We start from the raw sequence: 24,102 nt of genomic DNA, 5'->3' as shown, positions 1-24,102 counted from the left end.
AATCATCACTTTAACTTTCAGGGCTAAATGCAGTTCAACCAAATATTAACAAACACAACATTTTAATGGCTGATGCCTGGTCAACTGTGGAACTGTTCCACACACAGCAGGGACACTGAGGCGGCGGTGGAGTGAACAGTGCCACTAAAAACTCCTTTCCCTTTGCTCTGAAAAGGCCACAGACAGCGACTGCGAGGAGGAGCAGCTCAAGCACTCGTTCGTGAACCACTACATGAGCGACCCGTCCTACTTCAACTCATGGAAGAGGCAGCAGAAGGGGCTGAAGCAGTCGCTGGCCTGCACCTACGAGGAGTGTGCCAGCGGGGACGCCGAGCCCTACTACCAGACTGTGGTCACCCAGCACAGCGTGGGCGGGGTTTACACACCGGCCGGCCAGCCCGCCCAGGGCTCGCGGACTCCTGTCACGGGATTCTCCTCGTTCGTCTGACGCTGGGGGATCAAATGGACACGACATGCAGCGAGAGACGGGACCCACGAACTAGTGTTGCGGACGGGGGCGCAAGGACGCGCTTTCCTCCAGACTCCAGCACTACAAAAGAAGATGTTCACAACTGCTGATTTTGAATGTACTCTTTCATGCTGATCACTGATTGTGCCATTTCTTAAAAGAAAGAAAGAAAAAATGAAGAAAGCACGTGTGTGGTCCACAAGCAAAGGAAAAAACGTTCTTTTAAAAGCACTTGGGATAATCACTACATCTGGACGTGTTTTAGTTTGTGCTTGAGTGAGAGAAAGTGTGTGTGTGTGTGTGTGTGTGTGTGTGTGTGTTCTGAAGCTGTAAATGGAGGTGTTCCAGTGCAACCTCAGTCCCACTGCACAATACATTCGAACTGTAGCTCTTTTTTTCCCACAAACACAACACGTGTCCGAACTGAATGCCCGTAAACAGCTAATAATCCCGAGTTCAATTCAAAGGCGGTTCCTTTCCGTTCATTAGCACGCGAGACTCGGCCCAGAGTTCACGCGCACACCCCCCACCCGACCCCACTCCAAAAAAACACCAGAACAAACAGCAGATTCAGTAAGGAGTGTCATCGCTGAAGAATTTTTGGGTGAAAGAGCTAATGCCTTCACTCACACCCAAGCTTTTTGGACGCTGCTTTAATGAAGGAAAATTATTTTTTACTGAGCAAACCACTGTTCTGTTCTTTTAATCGGTGTAATATCGAGAGTATAATTGTTTTATATATATATATATATCTATATAGATTATTTGTACTAATTAATTTTTTATTATCATAGTGTTTTTGCCAAGTGCCGTAGTTCTATAGTGTTTGAATTTTTTCTTTTTTTTGGTTCTTTTAGCAACTGTTCATTGCAGAAAGTGTAACAGCAGCGTGAGGAAATGTGTTGCCATGGGTCGTCTGTCTCATCTGCTCTGTTTCAGCTTCACTGCTGCGATGTGTCTCTGCTTTTTACTCAAGGTCATTTCTAACTATTATGAAATCAACTTTTAATTCATTTTAATTAAATTAAGCTTTCTTTGCTGCATTTTTTTTACCATTGGGCAGCCCAGACGTTACAATGACATTATTTGCAGTTTTAATTGAACAAATGAGTAAAAGAATTCATTTTTTCCATGTTCTTGCACATTCTGTCTTAAAACAATAATTTGTTCTATTCTATGAACTTGGCATGTTTCCTGTATTTGCAGAAGACATTAAAGTTGTTTTTCCACATCTGTAAAAAAAATGCCACTTAGTCTGCACCACAATAACTACACATTAATTCAATTTTTTTTTTCTATTATTCTGAAAAAAAAAATTGTCAGCTGGACCTCCAGCTTCAGGTTTTGTCCTGCATTTTGATTTATTAGGCTTGGACCACACTTCCACCCCCAGTCCCCCAGCTGTCCCTTGTGGTGCCTCTGTCCTACATATCGTCGTGTCAGCATGTTTGTTAGAAAGTCCATCATCTTGCGAACTATGGGTGTCGACCTTCTCCGCTACTAGTGCTGGCTGTATGGTGTCAACTGCACTAGAAAACTCTTAAGAGCAGGATCCACATGGTGCTGCCAGCATCCTCAACTCCAGTGTGGATTGGACTGAGGGGAGACACGGACAGTTCAGGAATTAGGAGGTAGGTGTGTGACAGACCCCTAGACAAACCTGTGGGACTGGTTGAACTGGTTGGCCCTGATCTGGTTGGCTGTGAGATGGAGTACTTGTAGGCTCCTCCATTCCTCAAGCATGCAGTTCTCTCCCACCCTTCTCCTAGTGGTGTATTTAACCTCCTTAATCTATTACTTCCATTCCCCCTCTGTACCCTCTTGTTTTAGATGTTCCCTGTCCCCAGCTCTGAAAACCCTCTTCTTCTGGTTCAGCAAAGCAGCAGCATGCTTCTTTATCCATTTACAACATCTGGTTTATTAAAAAAAAAATCTGTTTTTAACATCGTATGCTTTTTTTTTTTTTTTTAATATGGAACTCTCCAGTCTGTTTATTATATTCACAATGCCCTGTACATCAGACTGCTTTCTCCAGGATATTTAGAAAAAATGAATTTCCCACTGTTGCTATGGTAATATTTTCTTTTAAATTGGGTATACCTTACATACTTGACTACTTGCAACTAAAATAAGCCTGTGTTTAAATGAACAGCACACCATTCCATATTGGGTTGTCCGTAACCCATTTAATCTGAAATGTTCATTTCAATACAGGCAATGGTAACCTGGGCCTTATTAATTAGGATTGCAACCTGCAGTATACAAAATATGAGAAAAAAAGTCTTTTAGTCACCAATGGGGATCATTTTGCCATTGGTGTGTGGAATACCAAATATGAACAGAAAGTTTTCAGTGTTTTACTCAGTAACATGGCTCATGATGTGCTTCCTCATCCTCTTCCGCTGTTGTGTTGTACCATTTGGCTTTTCTGAATGGCAGACATAGAGTTATTTTATGTGATTAATTTATGTTGTTTACAGGATATCTTTGGATACAGATGCCAAACAGAGCGACATTTTAATATGTGGTGTCTCTTGCAGAAGTGTCGCAGCGTGATCAGAATTTATTTGAACTGTGATTTCATGTGAAGCCAAAATATGAAAAAAACTGCTTTCTAAATAAATAAAAAATTATTTGTGAAACAACTGTGCCACCTATGTTCTTATCTCACCCTAATTTACTAATAATTAAGAAATAAATGCACCTGGTTAATATTATAGAACACTCTGGAATATTAACCTGGAATGGTCCAGACGTCGGCCATAATAAGCCTGTAACCTGTGGACCTTCTCACTTAATGGACTTCAGTCCTCGTTAAAAACAGCGATAAGTGATAAGATCCCAGTATGGTGGGACGTGTGTAGTTTGGATGTATGTTTTTCTTTCCTTGTATTCAAAGACGTGCACGTGTGTTGCGCTCTGTGGGTTCTTCTACAAAAGCAGAGAAGAGGCAGGAAAGCAGACACCTGTTGCATTAAACATGTTTCCCAATCTTCACATATATGGACCTAGAATTAAACCCAGTTAACAAACTTCATCTACACCAGTTCCTCATCCCATGCTGGACCTGTACGTCTCCAGTTTCTGTTTAGGGACATGCTGACATACTGAGACATACTGTATGTGATTATGGGCTATATAAGAAATAAATGTTGTGTTGTTGTTGTTGTTTTTCCTCGTGTCGCCATCTAGTGGCAAAATATTATTATAATAAAGAATATAATAAAAAAAAATATATATATATATATATAAAAAATAGAATAAAATAATTCTCGTTCGTTTATCTTCCCCAAAGGGGCTTGGTAGCGCGAAGGTCGTGCAGAAATATATATTTCTCTGCCGTCAGCAGAGGAGGGGCCGACCTGTAAACCTCCCGGAACGGAAGCGATGGGTGGGATTTAAGGGTTTTGTGTCGCTCGGGATTTCGGGGATCCTTTCCCTGCGTTTAGCAGAGACCGAAACTCTTTATTTCAGGTCTTGGCGGGTTTGTTTCTCGGGATAAAGATGTTGCCTTCATTTTCAGTTGAGACCTGGAGTCTCCTGGCGTTGGGCTTCACGCTTCTTATGATGTGAGTACATATTAAAATGTTTATATTGGTGCATTTCCACACCTGTGATGATTTTAAATGTTAGGCAAACGTTTTAGCAGCACAAACGGCAGTTCTGTGCGACAGCACTTAACTACAGGCAGGTTTTCATCCCAAGGAGTGACCTGTAGAGCTCGGTTAACAACACTGCATCCATTGCGCATGCGCATGTCAGAAGCGCGTCAAGGGACCGTCTACAAAGTGCTAAGCCGCACACGCAAGTGAAGATCATGCTCAATAACACAACTCCTGCACAAGTTGCAGGGTGTGAGCAGCCATCAGCACAGGCAAATGAACGGACCCGAACATGTCGCGTGCCACCCTGCGTCAATACAAACCGCAGGAAGGTTATTATTCACTGCGGTGGTGTGTGCAGGGAGGAGGACCCCGCATCTCCTCCATCTGCCGCAGGGACATGTCCAGTGTGGCTTATTTCACCCCAATAAAAGGAAATGACTTACATATATTTATAATATTCGAACGTGTTTCAGGAAGTCTTTGGGGGTTGGGGTGCGCCTTGTCTGTTTGTAAACTGGCTAGTAAATCTGACATAAAGTCAACCTGCTACCAGTGTGTGCTACAGTTTTATAGTTTGTTGTTTTATGCTCAAACGGTCAGAAACAGACTCCATGAGGGTGGTATGAGGGCCTGACGTCCACAGGTGGGGGTTGTGCTTACAGCCCAACACCGTGCAGGATGCTTGGCATTTGCCAGAGAACATCCAGATTGGCAAATTCGCCACTGGTGCCCTGTGCTCTTCACAGATGAAAGCAGGTTCACACTGAGCACATGTGACAGACATGACAAAGTCTGGAGACGCTGTGGTGAACGTTGTGCTGCCTGCAACATCCTCCAGCATGACCTGTTTGGCAGCGGGTCAGTAATGGTGGAGGGTGGCATTTCTTTGGGGGGTCGCACAGACAATTCTAGACCTCCTGTGGCTGGGGTGTCAGCAGTTCCTGCAAGATTAAGCCATTGATTCTTTGGTCTGCCCCCCTGTTCACCAGACCTGAGTCCAGTTGAGCACATCTGGGATATCATGTCTCGCTCCATCCACCAACACCAAGTTGCACCACAGACTGTGCAGGAGTTGGTGGATGCTTTAGTCCAGGTCTGGGAGGAGATCCTTCAGGAGACCATCCACCACCTCATCTGGAGCATGTCCAGGCTTTGTAGGGAGGTCATACAGGCACGTGGAGGCCACAGTGGTGGCCTAGCGGTTAAGGAAGCGACCCCGTAATCAGAAGGTTGCCGGTTCGAATCCCGAGCCGCCAAGGTGCCACTGAGGTGCCACTGAGCAAAGCACCGTCCCCACACACTGCTCCCCGGGCGCCTGTCATGGCTGCCCACTACTCACTCAGGGTGATGGGTTAAATGCAGAGGACAAAATGCAGTGTGACTCCAAATCCTGACCTCCATCCAGATCTCTAAATGGTGGCTCTCAAGTGTCACACAAATGTCACTTTTTAGTGTTTTGTCACACACTCCTGCCACACATTGTATTTCTCACATGTAAAAATAATTTGTAGGCTAATATGCCAGAGCGCCCAAGATTTCTCTGAAATCCTTAGAAAATTTAGTTTACAACCGGTTAACTGCAAACACTTGTTCAGAACAACTAGTCTACATTATATTTCATTACCACAGGATGAATGACATATTCTCACATTATAATAATCTTTCTCTCCAAGTAGGCTAAATAATTTTATTAAATTCTCTGTGCCGTGTTTCAAATATTTTCTTCAACAAGTCTGAGCAATTAATAACAACAACACTAATAATGAAATGATTAATGAAACATGATTTTGACCCCCTATGACCTTCTGACAACGAACAGGACTGGGTGGGGTAGGGGTTTAGTGGAATGTCTCTCTTACCTTCAAAAAAGCTGTTCTTGGAAGATGACTAGTTGTCTTTTGCTTGTCTGTAGATATGGGATATGGCCTTTAAACTATTTTAGGAACATCGGCATCTCTGGACCTACACCTTGGCCTTTTTTTGGATCCTTCATAACTGTCATCAGAGCAGTGAGTATTCGGCACACAGTTCGACACACCCTTCATATCGAATGAGCCGCGAAGCTGACCTGGGCTCTCCGTTGTTCTCCTGCCTGCAGGGATTTCACAACTTTGATATTAAATGCTTACAGAAGTATGGAAGAGTATGGGGGTAAAGCTTTGCTCTTGTTCGGTCACTTATTTTACAGACATACCTCAAGAATGTGGGTCTCGTTGTATTTACATAATGTTTTTTTTTTTACATTTAGGGTATTTGAGGGGAGATTACCAGTGTTAATGGTGGCAGACCCTGTGATGATAAAAACAATCATGGTGAAGGAGTTTTATTCGGCTTTCACAAATCGGAGGGTAGGTGCCTGCCGCTCTTTAAATCTGTGTCTGTCCGAGCATCCGAGTCTGATATTTGGTGTTGAGGCCTGCTCACGGCTGAGCTTTTACTTGGGCCCAGGAAATGAAGATGGCTGGGCCAATGGCTGACATGATCACAGCTGTGGAAGATGAGAAGTGGAAGAGAATCCGCAACGGTCTCACGCCTATATTCACGAGTGGGCGAATCAAAGAGGTTTGGTGGCGGTCTGGCAAATTCCCAAAGCATTCAAGAGAAAGAGAGAAGTTTTATAATGATTCTTTTGAATATGTATTTTAGTAATTCATTGCTGTTTGTTGCTGTATTGCCCTGGTAAACAGGCTTTCTTCTGTTTTTTCTAAGGTCTTCCCGATAGCAGACCAATATGCAGGTCGTTTTGTAGAAAATCTGAAAAAAAGGGACTTGAAGGAACCAGTTCAGATAAAAGAGTATGTGACAGAATTTTAACAGCAATGCAATGTCAGACGAATACAAATCATAGACATCCTGCTTTTCCCCGCAGCATATTTGGACCTTTCAACATGGACGTTCTTACCAGCACCTCCTTCAGTGTCGAGACCGACTCCATAAACAACCCGGACGACGCATTTGTCAGCCACATGAAAAAACTGATGAAATTTAACATTCTCAATCCACTTTTTCTTATTATGAGTATGTTTTTCAGCTTGTCAAATGAGAATAAGGCTTGTGTAAAAGTCCTCATTGAATACAAGAATATATTGATAAATTGAAATATATCGAGCTAAATTCATAAAAGAATATTTAATTACATGACTCTCTCTCTCTCTCTCTCTATAAATATAATTTATTTCTTTTTTACTCAGTTTTATTCCCTTTTTTGGTGCCACTATTTGAGAAGCTGGGCTTTAGTTTTTTCTCCAAGTCAGTTGTGGAGTATTTCTACAGTGCCCTGCAGAAGATAAGGGACCAGCATCGTGATGACACCCATGTATGATAAGTGCGCAAACAACATTTTTATTAAGCATAATCGTAAAATGCAATGCCAAGCATGACCTTTTCTATGTGACAGAGGAGAGTGGACTTCCTGCAACTCATGATGCAGTCCCAGATCACTCAAGAACAAGCACAGACAAACAGTGATGACCAGCCTGTTAAAGGTAGAAGCTGTTCTAATGTCTTTATTCCACTAGGTTACTGCTTTAATAAGATGTAATTACCAAGTAATACTGAGAAGCTGTCTACTGTGCTTAGGTTTGTAATGCTTTATTTTATACATTTGTGCTATGTATTTAGGCTTAACAGATCATGAGATGCTCTCCCAGTCATTCATCTTCATTCTTGCTGGGTATGAAACCACAAGCACCACCCTCATGTTCCTGGCCTACAATCTTGCAACCAATCCAGACTGCTTAAGTAAGCTTGTGGAGGAGGTTGATGAAATCTTCCCCAACAATGTAAGCTTGGTGGCTAATATTATCCCAAAGCTGACAAAGGTGATCGGTTTTGGTCATAAAATGTCTTCTCTATGTCACTGCAAAGTGTACTTTTTTGGGTGTTGATGTCTGCCAGGCCCCTGTCACTTATGAAAACCTGATGCAGATGGAATACATGGATATGGTCATTGGTGAGTCCATGCGCGTTTTCCCGACTGCTCCACGTATTGAAAGGCTTTGCAAGAAAACAATGGACATTACTGGCATCACCATACCCAAAGGCACTCTTATTGGCATTCCTGTCTATGCCCTCCACCGCGACCCCCAGCTTTGGCCATCACCAGAAACATTCAGGCCAGAGAGGTAGGCCGAGTTTGTATAGAACATGTTGTGAATCATGTCTCTCTCTCTCAAAAGCTGTGAAATTGCGTTCTGTTTCTGTTAATTACTTCTGAAGGTTCAGCAAAGAGAATAAGGAGAGCGTTGACCCATATGCTTACCTGCCTTTTGGAATTGGACCACGAAATTGTATTGGCATGAGGTATGCTCTTATGATAATGAAGCTGGTTTTGGTAAAGCTACTACAGAACTTCACCTTGGAGACGTGCAAGGAAACTCAGGTGGGTGGGATTTTCATTTCTGTGTGTCTAAGCCAGAAATTGACACTTCTGTTTATTACCACCCTTTCCCAATTACCACTCCCATGTTGTGTATGGTAGATGATTAGAATCATTATGTGTGGGTCATCAGGAAGTGCTATTTATTGTGTTCTTTGATCTTATTGGGTTGGTTTTTCATTCATAGATTAAGAATAGTCTTTGAGTAAAATGTTTTTCTAATCCATGGAGGAAAGGACCCATAATATTTTAAGGGGGTGTATTATAAATAAGATCCTTGTTTTTTCCTTTCTTCTTTAGATACCCTTGGAACTGGATTCTATGTATCGACCGACAAAGCCAGTTACACTGAAGCTTGTGGCAAGATCTCATGTGAAAAAAGACAAATGAGGAGTAGTGAGAAGCTTACATCACTGTTCAAAACACAATTTATACACAGTGGTTAAATTATCTTTTTATTTTTATTGTTATTGTTAAAATTATATACAGAGATTTTTTCCTAACAAAATCCATAACCTGTTAATAAATGTCTTTCTAATTTTACTTTATACTTCTTGTGTTTCAAGTCTGACTCAACAATTATGGGCAGTGGTGGCCTAGCTGTTAAGGAAGCGGCCCCATAATCAGAAGGTTGCCAGATCAGATCCCGATCTGCCAAGGTGCCACTGAGGTGCCACTGAGCAAAGCACCGTCCCCACACACTGCTCCCCGGGCACCTGTCATGGCTGCCCACTGCTCACCAAGGGTGATGTTAAAAGCAGAGGACACATTTTGTTGTGTCACCGTGTGCTGCAGTGTTTCAGGTGCCACTGAAGTGCCTTTAATGGCTGCCTGTGTGACAACTATTCACTTTCAGACATACAATTGGACAACTTCCTTCCTACCTTCCTTCATAATATACTCAGTCCAAATACATACAACACATCTGCTCAAATTTGTGGGCAGCTAGCACGAACAGTCATCTTCACACTGCCCAACATTTTAAAAACCACACAAGCATAAGATAAGTGTACTAATTCCAGAGAAATCAGCCAGCATGCGGCAAGCCTCTGGTAGTGAAGTGTGTGGCAACAGTTAATACCCTGTAGAAGGAATAGGAGGTGCAGAAACCGAAGATTTCATTTATCAGTGCCTGTGCACAAAAAAGCCTGACCACTTACTGCCATTTCTCCGAAGATTTGACCGGCTAAAGAAAGTTGCTACAATAAACACTGAATTACAGCAGTAATATCATAAATACATTTGTGTACTAAAAACTGCACCTCATTTCCATGTTTTGACATGTGTCATAATTTGCTATAGGATAATAACAATTAATGCTTTAAATGTATTGTCCCAAGACAATAGAACAATAAAATCGCTAATATCCACACACCCAAGGGCCTTCTCATAATTCAACAGATGAATTTTTAATAACAATGAATTTTTAATTGAACAGAAACTAGATAAACTTGTTCCTGTGACAATATATTGGTTACTGGGGATAACTAAAATACATTTTTAAATAAATACAAGCTAAACTAATATGTTTTGACTGACATGTAAATGTGTTTTCTTTATTTTCATGACCATTTACATTGGTAGATTCTCACTGAAGGCATCAAAACTATGAATGAACACATGTGGAGTTATGTACTTAACAAAAATTGGAGACCTGGACTCCACAGTCACCGGACCTGAACCCAATCCAGAGGGTTTGGGGTGAGCTGGACCGCAGAGTGAAGGCAAAGGGACCAACAAGTGCTAAACACCTCTGGGAACTCCTTCAAGACTGTTGGAAAACCATTTCAGGTGACGACCTCTTGAAGCTCATCGAGAGAATACCAAGAGTGTGCAAAGCAGTAATCAGAGCAAAGGGTGGATATTTTAAAGAAACTAGAATATAAAACATGTTTTCAGTTATTACACCTTTTTTTGTTAAGTACATAACTCCACATGTGTTCATTCATAGTTTTGATGCCTTCAGTGAGAATCTACCAACGTAAGTGGTCATGAAAATAAAGAAAACACATTGAATGAGAAGGTGTGTCCAAACTTTTGGCCTGTAGTGTAGATGTATTATATTGTAACGTTACCACCTCAGTTTCAGATTTTAAAGGGAATTCGGGAAAGAGAATCAACATCTTAAGCATGCGGACATCTAGCGTTTGTTCCGCGTACCTACGCGGGTTTTGGAGAGTAAAAAAAATTCCAGTGGAATCCAGTGTCCGCGTTTTGTGACTTTCTTGTACTTTGACTGTTTATAAACACAGAAGGCTGCCACTGGTTAGAAGAGGCTGACGTCATTGCCAGAGCTCGTTCAAACACCACGAACAATTCAATTTGCGACAAATTCCCAATAAAAACAGCTTTCGCCAAATGGCGTATGCAAATGCGCGAAGGCTCGGCTGAGATCTGCCGGCGACGTGAACCCGTCCAGCGCCACATGTAACGCACGTGTCGTCCGGTTCCAGGAACTGCTGTTATATTAACCAGTTGTTGGACAGGAGACTGCGGGGGGGGCTCCGCGTCTCCGAGGACGCTCGCCCGTGTTCGCGCTCGGACGTTAGACCGCCTGAAAACGAGGACAAGGCCGCGCCGGCGGCGCGCTGACACGCCAGAGCTGGGGGGGACCGGGGAAGCGCGGCGCGGGCTCCGCTCCGCGCCGGGAATCCGGTCCGGCTTTTGGCGGCCGCCCGCCTTCATGTTGTGACTACCATCAACAGCAACAGAGCGCAGCCTTCCAGCCGTCGCGTTCAAATCCCGTCTGCACTGTGCGAGGAAACATGGCTGATTTCGGAGACGACACGGGGGCCCGGGCCCTGCTGGCGCTCAAGTCTGCGCCCTGCAGCCCGGTCAGGGTGGCGATCCCGGCCGTGTACGCCCTCAGCTCGAGCACGACTGGGATCCGGTCCTCCATGCCCTCCTCGCCGCCTCCTCCGGCCCTGGCGCGCATCGAAGGCAGGGACTTTGAGTTTGTAATGCGCCAGAGGACAGTGACGGTGGGCCGCAACTCGTCGCACGGCTCGGTGGACGTCAACATGGGCCACTCGAGCTTCATCTCCCGGCGGCATCTGCAGATCACGTTCGAAGAGCCCAGCTTTTACCTGCGCTGCCTTGGGAAGAACGGGGTGTTTGTGGACGGGGTGTTCCAGAGGAGAGGCGCGCAGCCGCTCCTCCTGCCCAGCGAGTAAGTCGCCTTAAGCCCGATGAAGCAGAATGGCAGCGCGGCGGGGGGGTTGCCGGTCGGCCGGCCGCCCCGGGACCGAGCTCAGGCTGTCAGCGAGGACGGGCCTGACGGGCCGGCATGGCTCTCCCGACGCGTTGCTGCCTCCGCAGAAGTGAACTTTTAGGCGTGCAGCCGCGAAGTAGCCAAAAGCGAAAAATGTGAATGTCACGGACGTGATGTCGGAAAAAGAAAAGTTGTTTTGTTTCTGCGAGGTCGGGAACGTCTTCGCGTAGGAAGGACATGAGGCCACACGTCAGATTAACGTTAGCCAGCTAGCCGCAGAGGCTTTATTTACACTCCGGAGTCACGGGAAACTTTTTACACTCAACATAACACAAAGAAAGAAAGGAAAAACTTGTTCGTCATTTACAAAAACCCACAAAACGACGTTTTCTCAACTCTCCACCATGACGGCGTGCAGACGGCTAACGAGGCTACTGTGCGCGTAACCAGCCCGTCGTGGCCGCGGAGGGTTTTCATTCTGCTCCGTCCGCCTTTTTTGTGTTCGTTTGTACGCGGTTGTGCGACGCTGTTCCCGGTCGCCGCGGCGGGGCGTGCGGCCCTCCGGGCGGCTGGCGGCCGGGAGCGGCCATGTCGGGCCCCGCCGCGGCGCACACGCGTGTTTACAGCCCGCATGAGAGAGAGTGTTCCTGGGAACGGCCGCGACAGGGCAGCGCCATCTTCCCCGCTGCCCCGCAGCTCTGATCTGCTCAGAGGAGCAGATCAAATATGATCTTTGGAACGCTTCTTGCAATTTATGATTAGAACGGCAATTGAAGGAAAGAAAAGTCAATATTAAGATAGATTGTCTGAGATCAAAGACCCTGTTTATTTGTCTGTCATCAAAAATAAAATCTGACAATGATCATTTTTTAAAATCACAACAGAGCATACATGTTACAGTGGCCGTTCCAGATTTACAGATTTATGTGAAAACGGCTTCCGACAGCGGATCGGGCCAAGCATGTCCTTTAAAACAACTGGACTGTGTACGGTGGGGCATTAAATGTGGCTTCCTGGTGCTGCACTTGTGTAAATAAGCCTTTTGGTGGCAGAGCAACTAATTCATCACTCCCCGCCTGCACTGCCAGCACTTCAGAAACGCTGGCAAGGGGCTGAGTGAGCGTCGACTTGAACCACGATGGGATTACATTTTTTTTTTTTTTTTTTTTACTCTGAGACACTGTGCGCTGTGTGGGTATGATGAGCAAATGTGTTTTGTTGGCTTTTTACGATTAGACTAAATCTATAATAAATCGAGTGATTTATTGCCCACTTTCCCTTAGTTGCCACCGATGCTGACATAGTTTTCAGGTGACCCCATCTTGTCCAGCTTTATCCTGCTGGATGAAAAGTAGTTCTGTTGATTTTATTTCCATTAAGAGCACAAACACCCACTAGACACAAGGGTGCATTTCAAAGTCTGAAACCAGCCGACTTGTGGTTTTATAGTCCGTTTTTGTTCGTGCTGTGATTTCAAGAAGCCAAGTGACATGGGAAAATCTGCTGATATAACATGCCTTGAAAGTTTCGCTGTTGCTAATAATCTCTCGTTTGCATCCTATTGATTTTGGTGTAACTCCCTTTCTTCTAGGTGTACGTTTCGATTTCCAAGTACAGTCATTAAAATTCAGTTCACTGCCCTCTACCACAAGGAGGTGCTGAAAGAGGAAGCCCCCATGTCTCCAATGAGGCCCCTGTACCCACAGATCTCCCCCCTGAAAATCAACATTCCTGAGACAGACTTCAGAAGCATGATGAGCCCACTGCCCTCACCGACCGGAACCATAAGGTACAAGTTACAATCTTTTCACACCCAGGGTGAAAGATTGGATTCCTTCATATAAACAAATCTGTCGCAATATCTTCTGTTATGTGCCTGAGAGTATTCTGTCAGAGGTCACCAGAAGGGTCAGCGACAGACTCACCTGAGCCTGAACCAGACGTCCTTAAATTAGACTGAAGACTCTTAATCTGGCTTCAGATGCCTGCTGCGTACCATCACAGAATGTGTGGTTAATGTGGGCTAATAGTCGCTATTGCAGAAAAATGTCTATCAGTAATATCTAGTGATCGAAGACCTAGAGGTATAATTAAAAACTAAACAGACAAATAATATAGTAATAAATACCTTTAAATATGTATTCAAAAAAAGCTGATAAAGATTGTCACATGTGATACACAGCAGCACAACACATGGTGCACACAGTGAAATTTGTCCTCTGCATGTAACCCATCACCCTGAGTGAGAGGTGGGCAGCCATGACAGACGCCCGGGGAACAGTGTGTGGGGACGGTGCTTTGCTCAGTGGCACCTTGGCGGATCAGGATTCGAACCGGCAACCTTCTGATTATGGGGCCACTTCCTTAACCGCTCGGCCACCACTGTCCCTAGTCACCAGTTTCATGCAGAGTTTGGATTTTCCTGTAGTTGTGGTTTTTGAATCTCCCAGCTCTGGAGCAGTGTGTGTGTGTGTCTAAATTCAGAACTATACTTGCTATCTTTGCATCAGGCAGTACCTGTGTCATTTTATACGGACAGTGTTGACAGATCTGCACTCAACACGTGATTATTTCATACGGCAAATGTCAAATTCGCGAGATCGCTTTGTATAGATCTATAATCGTGGATGTGCATGTGGTGGATGTGCATGTGACAACCCGCAGGCCACAAGTTTGACACCCCGAGATACAATTTTTCATTCTTTTATGTGGTTTGCTGCCTCGACACTGACCCCTGGTGGTAAGGAGTGCACACTACAGATTACGACTCACCTTATGTATATCAACACAAACGTTAGCAACACAACGGTGTATGGATTCACACAGCAAGAATATTTCTGGCTTAACAAGCATCATGGAGTCACCATGAAATAATGAATCTGAAAGCAATTAAATATTGAAATATCATATGTAATTGGATAATATTGAATTTTTGCATTTAATCTGTACAGTTCAGCATAATGTGTGTGTGTGTGTGTGTGTGTGTGTGTGTGTGTGTGTGTGTGTGTGTGTGTGTATGTAAGATTAAATCACTTGGTTGAAAGGTTTAACTGTTGTCAACTGTTGCTTTTTTCCCTGCTGCTCCTGCACAACTTTTCCATGATTCGTAGGCAACACAGCAGCATGTGCAGAGACAGATGAGCACCCCCAGTGGCCACTTCTCAGAACTGCTCCACGTGCGGCCCTGACTCTGAGCGGCCCATGTGTGCTCATGCCATATATGGCATGTGCTGAGCTTGGTGTGCGCTGATTGGCCGAAAGGCAAAGTGTTGTGGTCTTGTGTTTTGAGCCACAGATACTTTTCTTTTTCCAATCCCTCCTTTCGGCCTCTGCCAACCCACCCCACTCCGTCCGCCACGGTCTCCCCCAAACAGCCTTCCCCATCCCCCCTGATGGCGAGCTCGTCTAACCAAAACAAACAGCACGCATGCTCTGACCTTCCTGAATCCTCTTCCTCTGCTGCAGATGAGGGTTTCCTTCTATTCACCCCGTCCGACGGGTTTGGAAGCGGTTGGAAACGTTCCTGCTCCGTGCGCACTGCTGCACTCTCTGCCATTTTCCCTGCAGACTTACCCTGGGGCCGACAGGCACTCTAAATTCTGCAGTTGTTGAGATGTGCCATCACATGACCACTGCCTGACCTGCAGCACGGCACTGTTGGGAACACCCTGTTTTCGACTGTATCGTTGTTCTACAGCCTGTGTGCTTTGATCGGTCGCTTCGTGCTTTACGTTTAAACGCTGCGCTTAGCAGCACCAGTTAAAAATGAACCATGTGTTTGTATGTTTTTTTTTTTTTTCTACTTCCACAAGGATGCATAACAGCACTTCAGACGCACAGACAAGAAAGTGCAGATTTTGTTGTTAAAATGGGTTAATAATTAATCGGCATTGGACGCTGGCCCCGAGGTACATCGTTGCTGCACGTGTCGTCAAGAGGAGATCTGAGTTCACCAGCAAACCGCGTGGATGACGTGGACAGGGAAGTTCGGGACTAGGGGTGCCCGCCGCGGTGCAGTGCTGCTCAGGCGATACGCCTCTTCACTCAGCGCTGTTATGATAAGCTTCTACCAAAAAAAAAAAACATTTCCCATGGGCCGCGAGGCGTTATCACGCAGACAGCGCAGTGTGGTTAGAAGGGGTGCGGCGTAGGCCCTCTTGTTATTGGTGGAGGTGCAGCGTTATTGTGGCATGGAGCAGCCGGACTTCAACCTTGTGAGGAGAAAAGCACGTTTGGGGATGGTTTCCTGTCTGAAAGGCCTTTGTAAATGCTGCTTTTTTTTTTTTTTTTTTTTTTTTTTGGAGAAGAGTCATAAAAATATGGCAGTTTTAAGTGGTTGTGTTGAATTTATTTGTGTGAATTTGTATTTTAAAAGAAAAAAAAAATGGCATCATAGATTATTATCTATACTGACACCAGGTCACACCAACTCATTTTGGGAATGAGCTCATATTGGGTTTGAACTTTATACTGTATGTGTGTGTACTATACATAATAATAGGGGCTGTGTATAGAAAATTGAACTCCGTCCTGGGGTGTAGTTGTCCCTGCTCAGTGTGGGTTTTGCTTTTTTTTTTTGCTGTTTATAATGGCTGACCCTAATTCCCAGCATTTCCTTACAGCGTGCCCAACTCCTGTCCGGCTAGTCCGCGCGGGGCGGGGTCCTCGGGGTACCGCTACGGCCGTAACATCACTTCAGACCTCCAGCTGGCTGCTGAGTACGCAGCCAAGGCCGTATCAGAGCAGCAGCAGCAGCAGCAGCAACAGACAGACGCGTTGGGCGGAGACAGTCCCAAGGTGAGTCTTTCTCCCCTGCTCGGCTCATATACCCGCGTTTCCGGAGCAACATTTCAAGAATGCCAGTAATCTGTGGTCCTTTTGGGAGAGTTTTGGAGACATTTTTAATCATCGCCTTAACGGGGCAATTTAGACGGTGCCCCATAAAGCGCAGTTGTTCATCTGTGTGCTGTCAGGAGGTCACAAAATAACATTCAAAAGGAACATGACCAACGCTGATGTTGCAAACGTCATGATACAGGCAAAACGAATAAATGAATGGATAATTGCGGCATTGTGCTGATTCAGTGGAACTGGGTTTCCAGCATGAAACGGCCTGGCCTCGTGTGTGTGGATCACAGCCCTCCCGAGTTCATGATGAATTTGTTTCTCCATCAAATGCAGTTAGTTGCGATTGTGCTTAAACTGTATGTCTACGCTGTTACGATTTTACTCTCCTCTGCACTCAATTATTCAATAACTGATTAAATAAATTCCTAAATCTTATTGTCACTTAACTCTGCAGGACGAGTCCAAGCCGCCGTACTCCTACGCCCAGCTCATTGTCCAGGCCATCTCCTCCGCCCAGGACCGGCAGCTCACACTAAGCGGCATCTACGCCCACATCACCAAGCATTACCCCTACTACAGGACAGCAGATAAGGGCTGGCAGGTGGGTTCCAGCACACAGTCCAGCACCCCGATTCTGTCTTTCACATGAATTTTCTTCTTTTTTTTTCTCGATCGATCTCAAGAGCTCAGAAAATTCCTTGACTTTGAATTGTAAATAATTGGACAGACATATTTCTAAACATTGAGCACTTTAGTTATGTAAATCTGCAAATGTTATGACTGTTGTGTAGCGCCTGCTCTCTCATTTCTTCTGTTTGTGTCCCAGCCCCGGAGCTCTGAACTGTTTTGTCTCTGGTGTGCCCCCACCCCCCACCTCCACCCCCGTCTGGTTGTATTTACAGAACTCAATCAGACACAACCTGTCACTGAACCGCTACTTCATCAAAGTGCCCCGCTCTCAGGAGGAGCCGGGGAAGGGTTCGTTCTGGAGGGTGGACCCCTCCTCCGAGGCCAAGCTGGTGGAGCAGGCCTTTCGCAAGCGGCGGCAGAGGGGCGTCTCCTGCTTCCGCACGCCGTTCGGCCCCCTCTCCTCTCGGTAAATACGCCAAATCTCCTCACCATGCCTGAGGCCTCTATCACAAGGTCTGTAGAACGAGCCAGTTCGGTCTACTCTGTTCTGCCTCCCTCCTCGGCTGCATTTTTTTTTTATGGACACAGTCCCCTTTACTTCGGTGGTGGCTGCCGCCATGTCACACAAGTCTTTGTTTCAGTCCGGTCCCTGTGTTTGTCCCATTGTGCTTAGCTTCTGTGAAGATTAATTTGGCATCTTACCTCCATGAAACTGTATTTGATTACTTTTCAGCATTTTCTTCATGTAATTTTTTTACTTCTTATATCCTATTGAAATTTAGATATAGTCACAGTCACCTTTTGTGTTTGAATTAAAAGGACCAATGTAAACCTAAATAATCTAACCCTCCCAGAGTGAGGTTTGTGTTCTGAGGTGTCATAAACTAGATAAGATATCAGTATGTGCTTGAGTGAAAGTGAAGTGGTCGTCATTGTGAAACACTGCAGCACAGCACACGGTGACGTGTCAAAATGTGTCCTCTGCTTTTAACCAATCACCCTTAGTGAGCAGTGGGCAGCCATGACAGGCACCCGGGGAGCAGTGTGTGGGGACAGTGCTTTGCTCAGTGGCACCTTGGTGGTTCGGGACTTGAACCGACAATCTTTTGATTACGGGTCCGTTTCCTTACCCGCTGGGCAACCACTGCCATTTTTCTGAATACCATTTCCAAGTCAAACCATTTAAGAATAAGTGTCCATGTGAAGAATAAGTGTCTTACTTATAAGTAAGTGTCCAAGAATGCTGGTAATCAGTAGGCAAATACTTATCAAGTAAGGAGAGTTTGTGACTTTTTGGTGATGTAATTATGTGTGATTCTGATTGTGGCTGTGGTTTTATGGTTTTATGCAGTCATTAATTCAGAAGGGTTTAATTATTTAACTGTATGGGTTTGGTTCTAAGATGTTAAAGTCTTTATCAATCCAGATCAGTTGAATAATGTTTTGGTACACCAGCTGGTGGGCTGGTATGTTGCTAGGTAACCATGATCTGCTGAATGTAAGTTACATTGCCTGTTGTTTTTGAGTTATTTTTAATAAATCATAGAGGAAATTTAAATAAGATGAAGTAACTTATTGCACAAACCAACATGCATCCAAGTCTTCTAATCATGTAGAACAATATTATTTCTATTTTTTTTATTATTGTTAATGTGTGAGGAAACTGGCTTACAACCTGTTTCATTTATTGAAGTGGAAGTTGTTGATTTTGCTTAGGTGGTAGTAGCCTAGCGGGTAACATACTCGCCTATGAACCAGAAGACCCAGGTTCAAATCCCACTTACTACTATTGTGTCCCTGAGCAAGACACTTAACCCTGGGTGTCTCCAGGGGGGGACTGTCCCTGTCACTACTGATTGTAAGTTGCTCTGGAAAAGGGCATCTGATAAATGCTGTAAATGTATGCTTATGAAAAATGTGTAGGTAATCCAGGTCACATCATTTTTCATTTAGACTGTATGTTCACTTTATACTTTATTATTATAATTATGTTCATTGAGAAGATGTTTTTTGTTTTTTGCAGGAGTGCTCCGGCCTCCCCCACCCACTCAGGCCTTTTCTCCCCTCACTCGAGTGGCCTGCAGACCCCAGAATGTCTCTCCCGTGAGGGGTCCCCTGTATCCCACGAGCATGACTTCAGCACCAAGCTGGCATCTGTGCCAGAGTACAGATACTCCCAGAGTGCTCCTGGTAGGTACTGCTTCTCTCTGCATAATAGAGGAGAGCTAAAGGGAAATAAAGCCCCCCTAATCATCATCATCATCATCATCCACTTACAGGATCACCAGTGGGCTCTCAGCCAGTCATCATGGCTGTTCCTTCGCAACCTTCAGCCAGCGTGGTCAAGCCTGTGGCCTACATGTCTGCCCCTGTTGTCACACCCCAGCAGCCTATGGGTCAGGCTATTCACGTGGTCCAGCAGGCGCCCGCTGTCACCATGGTGCGCGTGGTGTCGACCTCATCCAGTTCCTCCAATGGGTACATTCTTACTAACAGCCAATCCGGAGGCCTTCAGGGGACAGCAGAGGGCTCTGGAGAACAGCGAGGTAACTTTCCAGCTACAATAAATTGCTAATGCTCAAATGATTTCTTGGCCTTGATAATTTTTGAGCTCATTCATCTACCATTTAAAAAATAATAATACATCTTCGAACAAGAGTTATGTTTATGAGAGGCCTGCACAACAGAGGCCAAATATTCACATTAGTGTTACATTTCATCACTTGCAAATTCATATACAGTCTCAGTCCTGAGAACCTATCCAAGCCAACATCTTAATGAATATTTCTTTCAAAGTCATAGTCACGTGTGGTCAGCTGAATTGTATTTGCTTCATCTTTCTGCTGGTGCGATAGAGGAGGCGTCCGCTGTGGGCCACACCTCTCTACCAGCCGGCAGCAGGGTCATCCAGGCGGTGGGAAGCCACATCAGCCCGGCCAGCAGAGGGCAGCAGAGCTTCACTGTTGTGCAGGGCCCAGTGACCCTGGGGCAGCACCAGCTGCCTGTCCAGCCCATCACCCAGAATGGCAAACATGCCCTACCTGCCACCAGTATTTCCTCCAGTGCCTACGGTATGTAGCAGATGTCCAGATGTAATCGATTCAGTACTTTAGTGAGTGAGTAAGCCTGCGAAAGCATTTGTGGGTTAACTTCAGGATTACCTGGTCAGACCACGGGTCTGCCACTGTCACATCCAGTCATCAGTTGCATACCAGGGTGGCACAAACTGTTACCTGGGAGGCTATAGGAGAAAAAACCACAGGCAATGTTTTAAGTTACAGCATGCCCCAGAGGCCGTATTGTTTTACAATAAAGTATGTTTGAGGGGGCGTGGTCAGCGTCTTCTGGGGTTGTGGCATGGGGGAGTGTGTTGCAGTCCTCTCTCCTCTCAATTCCCTGTGACGTGCAGTGCTTCTTTATGTGCTGTGCTCGTCTTTGCTCTCTGTGAGTAAGGCTATAAATGCCAGAAATGTAAAAGCGTCCACCGAAGGATTCAGCCCACAAATGCAGACATACTTAGACTCTTCCTTAGCTCACTATTGTATATGGTGTTACTGCTTTGCCTACAACCTCAACACAATACATACATTTTTATTAATATTATTAATTAATCTTTTTTTTTTCCCCCTCCCTCCCTCTCTCAGCTCTCACTAACCCACTACAGATTCTGGCAGCACAGGCCTCCACCTCTCCCCCCGTGGTGGTGCACCGGCCCTCCAGCGTGGAGGCTGAGGAGGCAGCACCAGGTGAGACCGAGCCCAAGAGGCGTAAGATGGAGGAAGACAGCATGGCCTCCGTGCCTCAGCCGGTCATTGTTGCCATGAACCAGCAGGCAAGCGAATGAGCGACAGGGGTTTGAAGGAATGCACGGAGACCATTTTCATCCATGTCCCACAGTATCATCCACCCGAGGTGCCAAACTATTTGGGACATTTTTTGTTTGTTTCTACATCGAACTTCAGTGTATGTGATCTAAGAGTCAGCTAAAAGCTATTGAGTGTGTAGGTCTGCAAGAAGAGGCTTAACGTGATGTTTGAGGGAACTTATTTAAGCTTCAAAAACATATTAAAAAGCCTTAAATTTATGTTACTCAAACGGTTTTAATCTTGTGGATTTTTTTTTTATTATTATTATTGATATGGTCCCTCGGTAAGAACGCAAGAGAAACCACATGCAGATTTTCTAATTTTGTATGTGTGTATTTTTTTCAGCAAGGTACCACAGAAAGAGTACTTATTTTGGGATGGGGTGGGACCAAGACCTTAGCAGCTACCTTATAATCTGCAGACAGCAGTCTCTCTGAAATTTAAGCATTATGTATTACATTCAAACCACAGAGCCGCCATCGAGCTCAGCTTCCTGCACTACCTTTCTTAGGATTTATTTATCAATCTTTCATAAGCATAAGCATCAATTATAAGATATTTCTACTGAAACTAGATTGTTACAAATATAAGCACATACACAGATGACTTAAATGAACATTTAGATAGATGCCATGGTTAGTACAGGACAAAATATTTTTTTACAGAAATTTCTTATCTTGCTCATTAAGATGTAGTATCCAGAAAAGATTTGTCTAGAATGTTGCATTTTTCTAATCAGTGATATTATGTAGCGCAAAATTAAAACAAACTTGAATGAATGTAGCCCTTTTCTCCCTCTTATTTGGATTAGACCATTTCTATCTTAAGACAAATTGCTGTTGGATCTGTGTTGCTGTTATTTAGGATACTGATGATAATTTTTTTTTTTTTTATATAGGAAAAACTATAAATGAAATGTTTGGATATTTTTTTTTTCAATATTTAGCACAGCTATGTTACCGGTTATCCCTCTTTGTATTATGGGAAAATTATTTGTGACTCATTTGCTATAACAATGGATTACGAGAAAATAATAAACGCCGTACTTGTGAGGCTGACTTTTATTAGAGTTGCTGTATTATAATATAAATAAGAGGCTACTGAGAACCAAATGTTTTTCTCCCATTTTGAAGACTTAGGAATGTAAAACTGAACGGTGATGTCCTCCCATTTTTTTTGTAGCCCTGAGATGCTGATGTTTGGATTTGTTCCAGTCTAATGAATGTCTAATTCTAGAATGTTCTGGAGTATTATATAGAAATGCTTCTAGATTTTAAACCGTTTTTAGCTCTTTATATATCTTTATTTTTTCTGTGAAGTATTAATTGGTCTGTGGGAAGACCTGAGAGTTTATGTCGGGGAAAAACTATAATATGTATATTATTGAGAAGCTGTTCTGATGAGAATCACAATACTAACAGGATTATGTAATGGGAGTAGGATGCTATTTTTGTGTGGTTGTTGCCCTATGCATTGCGTGAACCAATAGTTTTCAACAAAAATACATTTCTAATGCACCAGATGCATTAAAATTCATGTATTCCCATGAAGTGCCTTAGAATACCACTATCTCAAACTAAAAGTAAATTATTTGTATTTTTAGAGGGGTTAATTTACATATTAGAGGTTACCTGAAGTAATTTACTATTATAATTTACTATATATATTTTTTATTTCCCTTCATAAATTTATATTTGGGTCTCCTACAATAATATTAATAATAAAATAATAATTAACAAACAGTAATCCAAATGGTAAAATATGCCATTTAGTTTACCTGTAAAATAATTTCAGTGTTGCTGTTGCTATTATGCTTTTTTCTTTTTATATAGCTCGTGTGGGTTTTTGGGGGTTAGTTGGGCTGTAGATAATAATGCTGCATTCTTGAATTAACAGTACGTAATCAGCAGCAAGAATGGGTGGTTGCTTGCATATTGCCTGTACAAAAGAAACTGGCTTATAGTCATAAACAACCTTCACCGGAATTCAGCTACTGATCACCCACGTCCACATTCAGACATGCAAAAAGTCACTGAACTTTGTCTTTGTTTTAGTTTGAGATCAATTGATATAATTCTGATTTTTTTTTTCCTGTAAGGACTACCAGTCATGTCTGCAAAAAATTGACAACTATATACTGGACAAGCGTGATGTTATTTGTTCTGTTCTGGAATTAGATACTTTGCTCTCTTGCTTATTGTCTCTTGTAACAACAGATAAAAAAACGTTTAAAGCAAATTTCAAATGTTAAAACGTGAATCTATGTGATACAAGGTCAGCTAATGCCCTGCAGACACACATTGAATAAATATTTGTAACGTGCCGTCCTTGTCAAGCCACTTTATTAACTTTGCTTTCTTAAGTCTTTGAAAGATGTTTTTGCAGCTACGTGGAATGCTGCACAAATGGTAATTATGTTCATATTATGTCCACTACTGCATTAATATATTAATCAATATAACAATCCAACTTAAACTTAATAAAACCATTTAGGGAGGAGGAATCTCATTTCCTTTACATTTATTTAATCGTATTGTTTGAGTAGTTTGTCGACTAATTAACTCATTGATGTTCTTCATATTCCCATATGTTAAACTGTGACTTCCTAAGACAAGTGTTTGAAATAAAAACACTTAAATAGAACACAGGGGTGTTATTTAATTTGCATGAACAATGTTGTATTGTTAGATTGACCATTTTCATGTTTAATTTTTTTGTTTGTTTATCTAGTATTTGGAAGAGGTCTAATGTTCACATTTGTATGTCACTGTGTGTTGAATACCTGGTGTTTTAAATCATTTTTTGATGGTGTACTTCTGTCTGTTCCTGCCATACTGTCTATTTACACCACCTCCACTGTATCAGCGCCATTTCCAAAACCGTTCAATGTCTGTGCAGCTCAGTCTGTTTTGCCTTTGGGTGAACCATAGGAAATGTTACATGCTGACTGCAGAAAATTAAAAGAAAAATGCAAGAACCATGTCTCTTTGCTTTTATGACTACGGTGCAGTGGTGATGCTCAGTCTAATTAATAAACCATAAATATATAATCTTGTTATATAATATACACTGCCTCTCAAAAAAAATCACACACA

At 43.6% G+C, this 24,102-nt stretch overlaps 3 protein-coding genes across 7 annotated transcripts in view; all 3 read left to right on the top strand.

The window, feature by feature from the left end:
- The window catches only part of sdk1a (sidekick cell adhesion molecule 1a), a 236,247-nt gene extending 233,347 nt beyond the window's left edge, over window positions 1–2,900 (top strand). For all 4 annotated transcript variants that reach the window (XM_028985095.1, XM_028985093.1, XM_028985092.1 and 1 more), the window contains one exon: window positions 176–2,900. In XM_028985095.1, the coding sequence (XP_028840928.1) occupies window positions 176–448 (273 nt within the window). In that variant the 3' untranslated portion in view covers window positions 449–2,900. The remainder of the gene's footprint in view (window positions 1–175) is intronic.
- A 955-nt stretch (window positions 2,901–3,855) lies between these two features.
- LOC114793388 (cytochrome P450 3A27-like) lies at window positions 3,856–9,000 on the top strand. Of its 2 annotated transcripts, none has more exons than XM_028985098.1 (13): window positions 3,856–4,038; window positions 5,987–6,083; window positions 6,173–6,225; window positions 6,323–6,422; window positions 6,523–6,636; window positions 6,784–6,869; window positions 6,944–7,092; window positions 7,266–7,390; window positions 7,472–7,559; window positions 7,696–7,856; window positions 7,972–8,198; window positions 8,293–8,455; window positions 8,753–9,000. In XM_028985098.1, the coding sequence occupies exons 1-13, from the start codon at window positions 3,974–3,976 to the stop codon at window positions 8,840–8,842; spliced, it is 1,518 nt and encodes a 505-aa protein (XP_028840931.1). In that variant the 5' UTR covers window positions 3,856–3,973; the 3' UTR covers window positions 8,843–9,000. The 2 variants fall into 2 exon arrangements, with proteins under 2 accessions (XP_028840931.1, XP_028840930.1); XM_028985097.1 differs by having other exon boundaries at window positions 7,942–8,198.
- Window positions 9,001–10,896: 1,896 nt separating this feature from the next.
- Window positions 10,897–23,984, top strand: foxk1 (forkhead box K1). Its single transcript, XM_028987624.1, has 9 exons — window positions 10,897–11,621; window positions 13,255–13,452; window positions 16,286–16,460; window positions 16,966–17,112; window positions 17,414–17,607; window positions 19,165–19,331; window positions 19,421–19,687; window positions 19,997–20,212; window positions 20,786–23,984. Exons 1-9 carry the CDS (start codon window positions 11,218–11,220, stop codon window positions 20,983–20,985), a joined length of 1,968 nt encoding a protein of 655 aa, XP_028843457.1. The 5' UTR covers window positions 10,897–11,217; the 3' UTR covers window positions 20,986–23,984.
- The last annotated feature ends 118 nt before the right edge of the window (window positions 23,985–24,102 follow it).

Source organism: Denticeps clupeoides, chromosome 7 (assembly GCF_900700375.1).
Source record: "Denticeps clupeoides chromosome 7, fDenClu1.1, whole genome shotgun sequence".
NCBI lineage: Eukaryota > Metazoa > Chordata > Actinopteri > Clupeiformes > Denticipitidae > Denticeps > Denticeps clupeoides.
This window is presented reverse-complemented; position numbering and strand designations above follow the sequence as displayed.